General features: G+C 45.4%; 1 protein-coding gene across 1 annotated transcript in view; it reads left to right on the plus strand.

Annotated features, from left to right (window-relative positions):
- COL17A1 (collagen type XVII alpha 1 chain) overlaps positions 1–11661 on the plus strand; it is a 55968-nt gene that overhangs the window by 15962 nt on the left and 28345 nt on the right. The window contains exons 10-15 of the mRNA XM_023206580.2: positions 6148–6306; positions 6922–6993; positions 8399–8470; positions 9263–9331; positions 10452–10613; positions 11014–11094. Of these exons, the coding sequence (XP_023062348.2) occupies positions 6148–6306; positions 6922–6993; positions 8399–8470; positions 9263–9331; positions 10452–10613; positions 11014–11094 (615 nt within the window). The remainder of the gene's footprint in view (positions 1–6147; positions 6307–6921; positions 6994–8398; positions 8471–9262; positions 9332–10451; positions 10614–11013; positions 11095–11661) is intronic.

Raw genomic sequence — 11661 nt, forward strand, 5'->3', positions numbered from 1 at the left:
AGAGAATAGTGAAAGTGAGACTTGAAATTGGGGCCCACCAAACCTCATTCCAGCTAGCACAGGGCTTTCCCCAGTAGCAACCTGTTGTAGGGCATAGATATTTGTTTGCTTGTGACAGCTGCCTTTGGTTTCCTAAGTTCCCACAATGTAAGACTCGGCAGGCATTGAATTTTATGGTTTAGGGGATAGAGGTTTTAGTTATGTTGATTATTAGATTGGTTAGATATTCCCTACTTTCCACCCCTAGTACTGGGCCCTACCGATACTCAGGTCTTCTTTTACCCCTTGTGTGAGGCTTAATCCTAACCATATCCACCCCTAATGAAGGGGTTTGCTTATAGCTCTCTTCTGGGTTTTCCCTAATGTTAGCTTTAAATATTACTTAGGTGATTTATACACTTTCCATTTGTCCTTTTCCCTTCCTTCTGGGCTTTCTTTTACCAGTCCCTTGAGAGTAATGAGTTCACCCTCGTTCAGCTGTTCGCACTGATGTTTCAGTGGTTAGGACCACTTGATAGGGACCTTGCCAGCTTGGGTGGGGCTTATCTTCTTTTAAAGTCTTAATTAGTATCCAGTTGCCAGGCTGGAAGTGGTGAACTGTGAATTCAAAAGGCGGAGTTTGAGTTCAAAGTCCTTTTAACCTAAAGGATGACAGGGTGGAGGATATGGCCAGTATATAATTTCTAAAAATCGGTTTTTGGTTTCCATAGAAGGAAGATCAGTAGTCCTATCTAAATGTGGGAGTCCATATAATAACTTGTAATGGGACAGTCCCAAGTCTTTGCCTGGGGCTGTTCTAATCCTAAGGAGTGCTACTGGGAGACATTAAAGGCATTTTAGTTGTAAAGATTAGTTTAATAATATGCTTTTTGAGAGTTTGATTTATTCTTTCTACTTTTCCAGAGGAAGGGGGATGCCAAGGGGTGTGGCAATCCCATTTAATGTGTAAATTTTCCATAATTCCCCTTAGGACCTTTGAGGTAAAGTGGCTCCCATTGTCTGAATTAATATTTTTTACCAAGACAAATCTAGGTATAATTTGTTTTAGGATTATTTTTACCACATTCCCAGCGGTGGCAGTTGGGAGGGGGAATTCCTCCACCCAGCTGGAGAGGTGGTTTACCAGTACTAGTAGATACTTCAGTCTCCCTATTTTGGACATTTCTGTAAAATGTACTTGAATGCTTTGAAATGGCCTTAACCCACGCGGTCTTTGATTTGTTTTTCTAAGACCACCAGAGTGGGCACAAAAGAACCAGCGAGTAGGCAAGGCTAAAAGCAAAACTGCAAATTTATTCTTTGGTCATCTAGCTTCAGGGACTGGAGCTGGGCGGGGGGCGGAATTTCTAATACAGTCCCGACAAGAGTGGGGGCTGAGAAAGCCCGCCCCTGGCGCATCTGCTGGGAGTGACTTTTCTAGGAGTGGAAGGGCAATAGGCGGGGCACGGGCATGTCGGGGGAGGGGGGCTCCGCAGGTGCCACCAGGTAAATCTTGGTCTCCTCGGATTGACATCACCTGGTGCATGCCTGATTAATCTTCACCTTCCCGGGCGTCAGCTGCATTCTCGCACACACGGGAAGAGTTGGTGGTGAAGAACCCGGAAGTGAACCATCCTGCCTCCGTTCGTCCAAACAGTCTTCCTCCGGTAGTCTGTTTTCTAACTACTTTTTTATTTATTCTCTGGCAGGTTACACAACACCCACACACTTGTGTGGCAAGGGTATAAACCCATAATTTTTGAGTATTGTATCACACATGGCCTGGGGACCCCAGTGACTTCCTTTATGCAGTATGGACATCAGTTTTCTCATCATGGGTTTCTTATCATTTCTCTCTCATCAGGGAGCACCCCCCTCCCATCCTCAGTTTGAGCGGCCCCTATCTTGCCCAGCTCTTCCTCCTCCTCTTTAGAAAATTTGAGTTTTAATATCACCTTAGGGATATTTGGGATTAGGCTAAACAATCTAACTTCTTCCTCCAGGGAAGCTTGCTTAGCAGCTTTATCTGTGAGCCTGTTCCCTACAGCTTCTATAGTGTTTCCTACGGCTATCTCTACTGGAAGCAAGAGGCTTTTTAAAACTTGTTTGATCAGTTCCCCATGTACGAATTCTTTCTCCCTGCTGTTTATTAGGCCCTGCCCTGTCTGGATCTTTTTAAAGGTGTGTACTATTCCATAGGCATATTTGGAATTTGTATATACAGTGCCTTTTTGGCCTTCTAGAAGCTTTAGGGCCTGGTTAGGAGCATGTAATTTACAGGTTTGGGCTGATCAATTATTGAGTAATCTCCCTTTTTCACATAAGGATTGTTTCCATTAATGACAGCATAGCCATTGTGTTTTTACCATTTATTACTTGGGATGACCCATTTACAAACACTGTCATCCCATCATTTACTGGGGTGGCTTCACTTTAGTTTGATATGAAAGTCTGGTTTCACTTTAGTTTGACATTCTATGGTATCCAAACGGTTATGATTTGATGCCTTTTTATTCTCCTCTCCTTTTCATAAGACGCTGGCTGGATTCAAGCAAATACATGTTGTCAAGACTAAATTATCTTTTTCTAATAATATGGCTTCATATTTTAAAATTTGGGAATTAGTTTACCATCTCCCAACACTTTGATTTAATATATTCCTGACCTGATGTGGGGTGCTCACTACCAGGGCCCTGCAGAAGATCAGCTTCCGACTCCCCTCCACCAGCAGGGCTGTGGCAGCCACTGTCTACCTGCACCTTTGTGTCCCCATCTCCCGTCCTCCATGGCCCCTCTCTCTTTGTCTCTCTCTCTTCCTCTCGTACTCTTTTTTCCTTTTACGTTATCTCTTTCCCCCGTTTCACCTTCTGTGTCTTTGATCTCTGTCTTTTCCAGTCTCTTTCATGCTTATTTTCTTTTTTTTTATCTCTCTGTCTCTGTCATCCCTGTTTCCTCTTTCCCTCACACTCAGTTTCTTCCTCTTTCTCTGGGCGCCAGCGCGCTCCCCATGTTAACAGCTTACTTAGGTTAGTTCTCTCACACTGTCCACCTTTATCTTTGGCTCTGCAGCTCCTGCCGCCCCCACACCTGTAGCTGCACAGCTGGCTCCCCCTTGCCTTCAGGGTCAGCAGCTTAACTCTTTCTCTCTCTGGGCACCAGCATGAGCCGTGCTGTGGCTTCCCTCTGTCTGTCTGCAAGATGGACAGCTTTGGCTTTGTCTCTCTTTTTCCAATTTCGTTTCTTATTTTTCACAAAAACCTTCTAATTCCTTACTTGACTTTTTATTCCATCCATTTTTTTTTTTTTTTTTCAGTTTCTTAGTAATATCAGGCCAGCTTTTGGTCATAAAATTAACCTTTAAAAGGCCTTGCCCTACTAGGTCCTCTGGACTAATCCTAATTTTTTTTTTTTTAATTTGATCCCTGAGCCTCTGCAGAAATGCAGAGGGAGTCTCCTCTTTTTCTTGTTGGAGCTCAAATGGTTTTGAGACATTCTGTGTCCTTGAAGTAGACTCTTTAATCCCTTTAATTATTCTTTCCCTTAGGTCCTGCATTTGGGCCCAATCTTTGGGGTTATTGTTATTCCATCTGGGATTTACATTTAGGAATTTCTGCCCAGCTGGCTGGACTCCTTGCCCGAGAGGATGCTGTCTCTCCCAAATGGTCATGGTTGCCCCTTTAATTATTCCCCTCTCTTCCCCAGTAAACAGAATAGTCATGATTTACATCATCTTAGCCCAAGTACAAAAATTGGGTCCTAAAAATTGATCTAGCTGCTTTTGCTAAACTGAGGAATTTTTCCAAGAGCAGCCTTATTTCCTATTTAAAACTTCTAACATTAGTACTTGTTAGAGGCACACTTACATATCCAACTTCTCCCTGTCCTATAGGGACTTCTCTAAGAGGGTATGTATTAGACATCTGCTGTTTAGAAGGGCTAGGGAAATTCTCAATGTCCTTCTTACGTTGTTCTAATTCTTTCCTCAAGTTTGGATAAGGATTTACGGGAGCATTGGGTTTAGCTTCTTTATGACCCCCAGATTCCTCTTCCTCCATCCTTCCTGTTAACCCCTCATCTCCCTGTCCTCTACTTTGTGAGATGTAAGGTGGAGCCAAGCGTGTTATGGGATCCCAGGGCTTTTTATTGGGCAAGGGCTTTTTACTATGCTCCCTTTTTCCTCTTGAAGGGGGAGTATGGGGGTTAATTCACTAATTTAACAAAGAGCATAACCCATCTCCTCTTGTGAGGATGGGGTTTTATTATTCACATAGCGAATTAAAGCTTGGCACACCCAGTCCTCATCTGAACCAAACTTAGGCCAAAAGACTGAAGGCTGACGAATGGGCTCTTTGGCCCAGATAAAACAGTAATACTTTATCATTTTTTGCTTTTCCTTGTCCCTGGTTCGAGGGTTAGCCCTTAAAACCCTGCAGCATTTTCCCCAATGAACTATTTGGGGGAATGTTAGAGGGTGTATTTTTAGTTCTCTCTGTTGCTGGGCAGGGGCTCTAGGTGTTTGTTTAGGGTTGTCTTGCTGCTTTTTGTTGCAGTCCACAGTGCATTGCAATCCTAGTTAGCTTAGGGGCTCTTCAAGTTTTTGACTTATGACCTAAGTAGCTGAGCAAGCTGATAAGAACAGACAAAACGAGCTATTTTGCAGTCGAGTAAACTTTTATCTTAGACTAAACTTAATTGGTTTGAGTGAAGGAAACTAAGCAGGGCGGGGGGCGAGGAGGAACTGGTGAGGGAGGGGAAACCAATAAGCAGGCATTAGCTATCCGAGTGGGGGCCTAGTATATTCTGTTTCTTCTGTGGTTTGCTGACCTAAGCCAATTTAAGACACTTTGTCTTGGAAATGGACCACTGTATACATTATTTTCTTCAGAAGGGAAGGCATCAAGGTGGCAGATCTATCCTGGCCTGGGGATTCAACCACGCCTTGGCAGGCTTTTCAGGCTTTGCCAGAGACCTTGAAAAGCACTGAGCATCTGCTCTTCAAGCAGTGAAAAATGTGGGCTGTACCTATCCTACCCTTGGCTGGTCACCCATTCCATATGCACAGCCCAGCCCTAAATCCTAGAGATTCTCTCCCAGGACAGTATGTTGGCCAGGTCCCCCAAATGAAGAATATTGGGGAAATTTGTAGAGTTTTCATGTATTCATTCAGTGACTATTTATTAAATGTCTCCTCTATGCCAAGCACCAGGCATTGAGGAAAAGCAATGGACCAGAGAGACACAGTCACTGCCCTTGTGGACAGTGGGTCTCTGGAGGAAGTCAGAAAACCAACATGCCCCGGTCAAGTAGGATGAGCATTGTTCAGCAGTTCCATATTACATGCCCCCCAAGTGCAAGGTAGGTTCTGTGGGAGGCAGAAATATAAATGAGCAAAGCTGTGGAGGGAGGTGAGGGAAAAAGCCGGATCTATTGTGATAGGAAACTTCCTCCCATTCACTACTGGAGAAAAGCCTAGAGATTGTGATCTTTCTTGTTTTTCACCCTAAAACCAAAACATCAAGGCACTTTCTGACCTGCATGACTGGCTCCCTCTCACAGACAAATCAGCAGAACTGGCCCCAAATATGAAGAAGCAGGAAAATCCCCTCTTGGGGGCACAATGTCTGGCTGGTTCATAGGAATGTTTAAGGAGGGTGGAACCAGAGAAGGCTGCCGTGGATGCCATGTGGCCCCAGACCAAGGGCTCCCCTGCCCAGGCATGCGCCCTGCAATGGCCATGGTGCCTGGAATTCTACTGAAAGAGGTTCGCTTCAGGGTCTCATTTGTTGCTCCTGAAAGAACTGTTCTCTCAGTGTCTTTGAAGATGGAGCACTCAGCAACAGGTGGAGAGGAAGGCCATTGGTGGGACAGCCCACCAGGAGATGGGGAGCCAGGTTTAAAAGGAGAAATAGGTGGACGCCAAGGCAAAATATGGCTACCTCAAATTTTACCAGGAGCCAGCAAAAATTTCTAATCCGAGAGATAATGTTTTCACCAGCTCTGAGATTTCGGATGGAAACTACCCCAGGTTCCCGGACTGAGAAAGTTCCTGAAATGTGGAACTTCCAATGCCCAAACCAGGAAAGTCCCAGAAAAGTGTGGTGACTAGATTCCCCAGCAGGGAGTATTGACTTGTCTCTCACTGGGGTGTGTGCATGTGTCTGTTTCCAGTGTCAGGCACCTACGATGCAACAATCCTGGATGCCAACCTTCCCTCCCATGTGTGGTCCTCCACCCTACCAGCGGGGTCCTCCATGGGGACCTATCACAACAACATGACAACCCAGAGTTCGTCCCTCCTCAACACCAATGCCTACTCTGCAGGATCAGGTACCTGGAGGGCAGCCTACACCCTCTGTCACCCTGAACTTGGCATGCCTCTATCCTAGAGCTGAATGACCCTCAGAACATTTGCCATCCTCAGGGCCTCCTGGAGAGGCTTTCTGTGGCCAAATATCCCAGGAGACTCCCCCTGGAACTTCAGCTCAATTCAGTCTAGAAGGTATTCTGGTGTGTCCCCTTTAGGATATATAGCACAGTGTATCAGGAAAAATTGGAAAGAACACTGAAAATGGATGTAGAAGATCTAGTTTCATTTCATATGAATTGACGGTGGGGCCTTGAATAAGTCATTTGACTTCTCTGAGCTTCAGGGACCATCTCTGTAAAGTGGGGTCACTCACAAGAGAGACTTTGGCTGGACCCACTGTCCACTCCAGGTCTGACAGACCTGAGATCACCTGTTGGCTGTGACCCAAGGTGCAGTGCAGGCTAGTGTTTGATTCTCTGCTGCAAGGCAAGAGCCTGTTTTTCCTAAGAACAAAAATTTACCAAAATATAAAAACCCAATCCTGGCATTTCTTCTGGTGCTTCTATGGTATCCGAATCTCTATCCCTGTCTGGGCCAGATGTCCCTCTCACCAGCCTTCCTCCTTGCCCCTGCAGTCTTCGGAGTTCCAAATAACATGGCATCCTGCTCATCCACTTTGCACCCTGGACTCAGCACATCCTCCTCAGGTCAGTGTTACCATCTTGTGATGACTTTTCCAGGCTATTTGCATAGAAGTGTTAGGATGCTTCACCCAAGAGCATGAAGGACTTTCTTCTATGCATACTGCAGCCCAGAAGCAGAGGCACAGGGCGGCACAGAGCCTGCCCTCAACCACAGGGCGAACTCAGACCTCAAGGGAAAGGTCTCAGGCGAGGGGACGTGAGCCCACATTGACATGCATATTCTAAGGTGGTACCTTTCTTTTCTGGAAGAGTTAGAGGATTGTAAATGAAGAGTCTAATGGAATCATAGTGTAGGACATTTTCAGGGTAAAGGCATTGTTAATTTAGAAGGATTTTATTTCAGATCTTTTAAAGAAAAATAGTAATTCATTGAGTAACTGCTTTCAGATCTTTCTATAAATATAGCACATAGTTTGTTGGAGTAACTACATTGGGGTAAATAATGTTACTACTTAGCTTCCAATGCAAACATACAACAATTTTAAAGAAATACTTATTTGCTATGTTTCCACATATATCTTAAAGGCCTATATGTAAATGTTACCAGCCTACATCTTTTCTTTTTAAAGGAGTCTGCCTTCTCCCTGTGATAATGTGACTAATAAATATAATGATGTGGGCCTTGTTTATTTACTTAACTGATACAGAGACAAGTACAAGTTTTGCATTCAGATTTTCAGCACCTTCCTCCAGTTGACTAGAGGCCCACCAATCCAGAAGACATTGGCTACATGTTTTATTTCTTCTGTCTTTGCTATTTTGCTTTGCAAAGTCCTGATAAAAACCAGGTTCCAAGGGAAGGTGGGCTGATATCAGATCCTTGATCTTGTGCCCCAAATAACAAAGCTGCTGGCTAGCAGGAATAAGCTTCTGCACGTTGTTGAAAACAAACAAACAAGCAATCAAATAAACAAGGAGCCTTTGAAATCATAGTGGAGGTGGGGGAGTTTTATGTGTTTGTGTCAGGAGAAGGAAGAGCTAACTGGAATACTAGAAGTTTGCCAAGTTAGTGCCTCTCAGCACCTGAGGTGTCTGTGTCCACATCCTACGCTTACAGTTTCCACACTGTGCACCAAGGCACCACAGGAAATAGGAACCCCTACAATATTTTTAAATTTTGAGAGATCTGTCAGCAACATCTGTCAGACCCTGTGCAAACTACTGCTTTTAACTTGGATGGACCTAACTACGTGATAAGTAGAACTGTTAGTAATTTTTGGCCTGGGGTAGGTAGGTGGGGGTATTAACAAAATTACTATGTCACAAAGAGTGTGGGGAACGAGGAAGTTTTGGAATCTGTTGGCAAAAGCAGTGATCATAAAAGTGGTTTCAGACTCTGGGGGACATCCTAAGCCAGGGGGCATCCCCCGTGCTCCCTGTACTCACCTGACCTCTGTTGCTTTCACAGTATTTGGCATGCAGAACAATTTGGCCCCCAGCTCGACTACCCTGTCCCATGGCACTACCACAACTTCCACAGGTCAGTAGGCTAGGGTTGGAGCTCAAGGGCTGGGAAGCAACACCTCTTTGCAGCTACAACTCACTGAATTAGGAGACCCAAAATGTCCCTGAAAATCAGTCAAACTTTCTCTCCAAAGAAACAATACCTCCTGACCTGAAGATATCAATCTTGATCATTAACTGGTTCAGACATGAGTCAAGCACACAGGGAAGTCTGTCCTGTCAACAGCATCACCTTGTGAGGCATCACTTGTATGTTCCTGTGTCTCTCACAGTCAAACTGTTAGGTTGGTGGTCTCGCCAGCTCACTGCTCTCCTTGACAACCCACTGTCACAGCAAATCAATCATCTGGTTGATTTTATGTTGCACCCCCTACAGGTTGCTGCCTCTGTGCAAACCTGGGGGTGGCTGGGGACGTGAAACCTAGGTCAGCCTTTGCCCCCAGCTTGCCTGCTACTTAATTGGTGGAGGAAGTCTAACACACATAAGACAATGAGAGGCTCTGTAAGACAATGGGAATAAGTGATAGGCCATGCAGAGCAGGTGTTAAGGGTTGTAGGAGTTCAGGAGAGAAGGAGATGCATGAGGGTCTAGGAGGACCTCCTGGAAGCAGCTAGAAGGATGAGAAGGATCATACCTGAGAACATTCCATCTAAACCCTCATTACTGTCCCCATGACTGGAGAAAGTTGATTCATCATCTGCTTCTCACTGGAGAGGGTCGGGGGCCCCTCTCTGCCAGGGGTGACCAGGCTTCTCCTGAGTTGCCTGAAACGACCTTCCCATGCTGACCCAACTTCCTTTCTTGCAGCATATGGGGTGAAGAAAAACATGCCCCAGAGCCCTGTGGCTGTGAACACCGGCGTTTCCACCTCTACTGGTGAGTGCTGCTCCCAGCTGCCGGGGGTCAGGCTAGTGCACAGGGAGGATTATTCTGCAGTAATCCTGCCTGTGTATCCTTCCAATACACATGGTATACTGGAAGAGGAAATAGGACCCATGAGTGGTCTTAGACCTGCAAATGAAACTGGCCCCAAAAGCTTCTTAGATGCTTCCATGAGTGAATAAAGCTGAACATTCCCATAAATGTTCCTATCGGAAGGGGGTAGGAAGCTCCACCCTCCATACCTGCCTAGGGCCAGGCACTTGCACATTAGCCACTGCCCTTGACTGGAAGCCTTTGGCCCTTACCTATTACATGCAGCTCATGGAGCCCTCAGAAGCTGCTGGCACCCTCCCTACTTTCTATAGAATCTATATCAACTTCCTCCACATATTTCAGCACCATGCAGTGAGCTGTTTCCTCCATTGTTCTAATTCTGGTGTGTTGTCTTCCATTCGACAGTTCATTTATTGGAAAGCCTTTACTGAGCACCTTCTTTGTGTCAGGTGGACACTGTTCTAAGTGCTGACAGTACAGCTGTGAATACGACAGGATAGATTTCTGCCTTCACTAAGCTGATGTCAGTGGTGGAGGCAGATGACAAACACACAAAGTATGCAAGATAATTACAGAAAAGGATACAGATTTTAAGGACAGCAATAAGTGATGTGGTAGAGATAGGAGTGTGTGTATGAGGGTGAAGTGCTTTAGATGGGGTGGTCAGCTAAAGCCTCCCCAAGAAGGCAATGCTTAAGACCTAAAGGATAAAAATGAACCCAAGTTAGTTAAGGAAGAACTTGCCTGACTGGGGGACTTTTACCCATTCAATAAAGATCCTGTAATCACCAGGAGGGGAGGCAGCCCCCATAAACCAGCCATCCAGAGCTTCTGACATTGACCCAAACTCTTGGTGGCCAGGCCCAGCCAGGCATAGAGGGTGTCCTTGGTCCCCAAGATGCTTCATAGTAACCACTGTCAGCAAAAACAGGAGACTCTCATACACACCTAATTTACCTTCCACCCCCCCTTCTCTTTCTTCTCCTTCCTCTTGTCTTTTCTCCCCTCTCCCTTCTCCTGGCGCATGTCCTTCCTTCTCACCCATTTTCTTCCTCCCCAGCCTGCACCACAAGTGTGCAGAGTGATGACCTTTTGCACAAGGACTGCAAGTTCCTGATCCTAGAGAAAGACAACACACCTGCCAAGAAGGAGATGGAGCTGCTGATCATGACCAAGGACAGCGGGAAGGTCTTTACGGCCTCCCCCGCCAGCATCGCTGCGAGTGCGTCAGATCCCGTGTGGCTTGGGTTTCAGAAGAAAGGCAAATAGTGTAGGAGAACAAATGTCCTAGCACGGTGGTTTGGGACCCTATGAGTCGTGAAACCACAGCCATCCCGTTCTAATGAAAAGCACCTGTCTGAATAGTATGTTCCAGGGTCTGCCTTCAATGCAGATGAGCTGAGAAAATTCAGGCAAAGAGCTCTCAGAGAGGCATTTGGGTGACAGCAAGCCTAACGGCAAACACAGATTGGGGCAGATGAATCCCAGGAAAGAGGGGCTTTTCTTACCAGTCTAACCTTGACCTTCCCAAGCAGGGTAGTGAGAGGGGGCGGGGGAAACATAGGCCAGAATTGAGAGGTTGAGAAGAGAATATGCCAGGTTATAATGGGTTCTGTCCACAGCTTCTTTTTCAGAAGACACCCTAAAAAAAGAAAAGCAAGCTGCTTACAATGCTGACTCAGGCCTAAAAGCTGAAGCTAATGGTAAGAACAAATATGATTGTTGTCCACCTTAACTTCAGCCAGGCCACATTTCATTTCATTGTCTTCGGAGACCTTGCTACTCAAAGTGTGGTCCACAGGCCAGCAGCATCAGCCACACCTGGGAGTGTGTTAGAACAGCAGGAGCCCAGCCCTAGCTCAGATCTACTGAGTCAGAAGCTGCAGTTCAACAAGCTTCCCAGGTGATTTGTGTGTGCGCATTATTGGAGCAAAAGCCTGCCTCTACCACGTCTACGATGGCATCTGTTTTCTCATTTTACTTGTTCTCCATAATCTTCAGAACTAATAGAAAAATGCTTTGCAAAGCACTTGTTAGCTTTATTTTTTTTTTCTTCCCAAATATCTGCGTTCTTTGTCCGATAACCACATTTCTTCATCATGCCCTGTAGGACTCTCCAAATCACTTGATTTCAGGGAGGTCAGTAAAGGAAGGAAAATGTTAAGTCATAGAACATTTTTAAATAAATGCCAATCAAATCAGTTATCAGTTTAACAAGGTAAGAGATTAAAACCTGACTGTAAGTCTTTTTTTTTTTTTTTTTTTTTTTT

Source organism: Piliocolobus tephrosceles, chromosome 9 (assembly GCF_002776525.5).
Source record: "Piliocolobus tephrosceles isolate RC106 chromosome 9, ASM277652v3, whole genome shotgun sequence".
Classification (NCBI taxonomy): Eukaryota; Metazoa; Chordata; class Mammalia; order Primates; family Cercopithecidae; genus Piliocolobus; species Piliocolobus tephrosceles.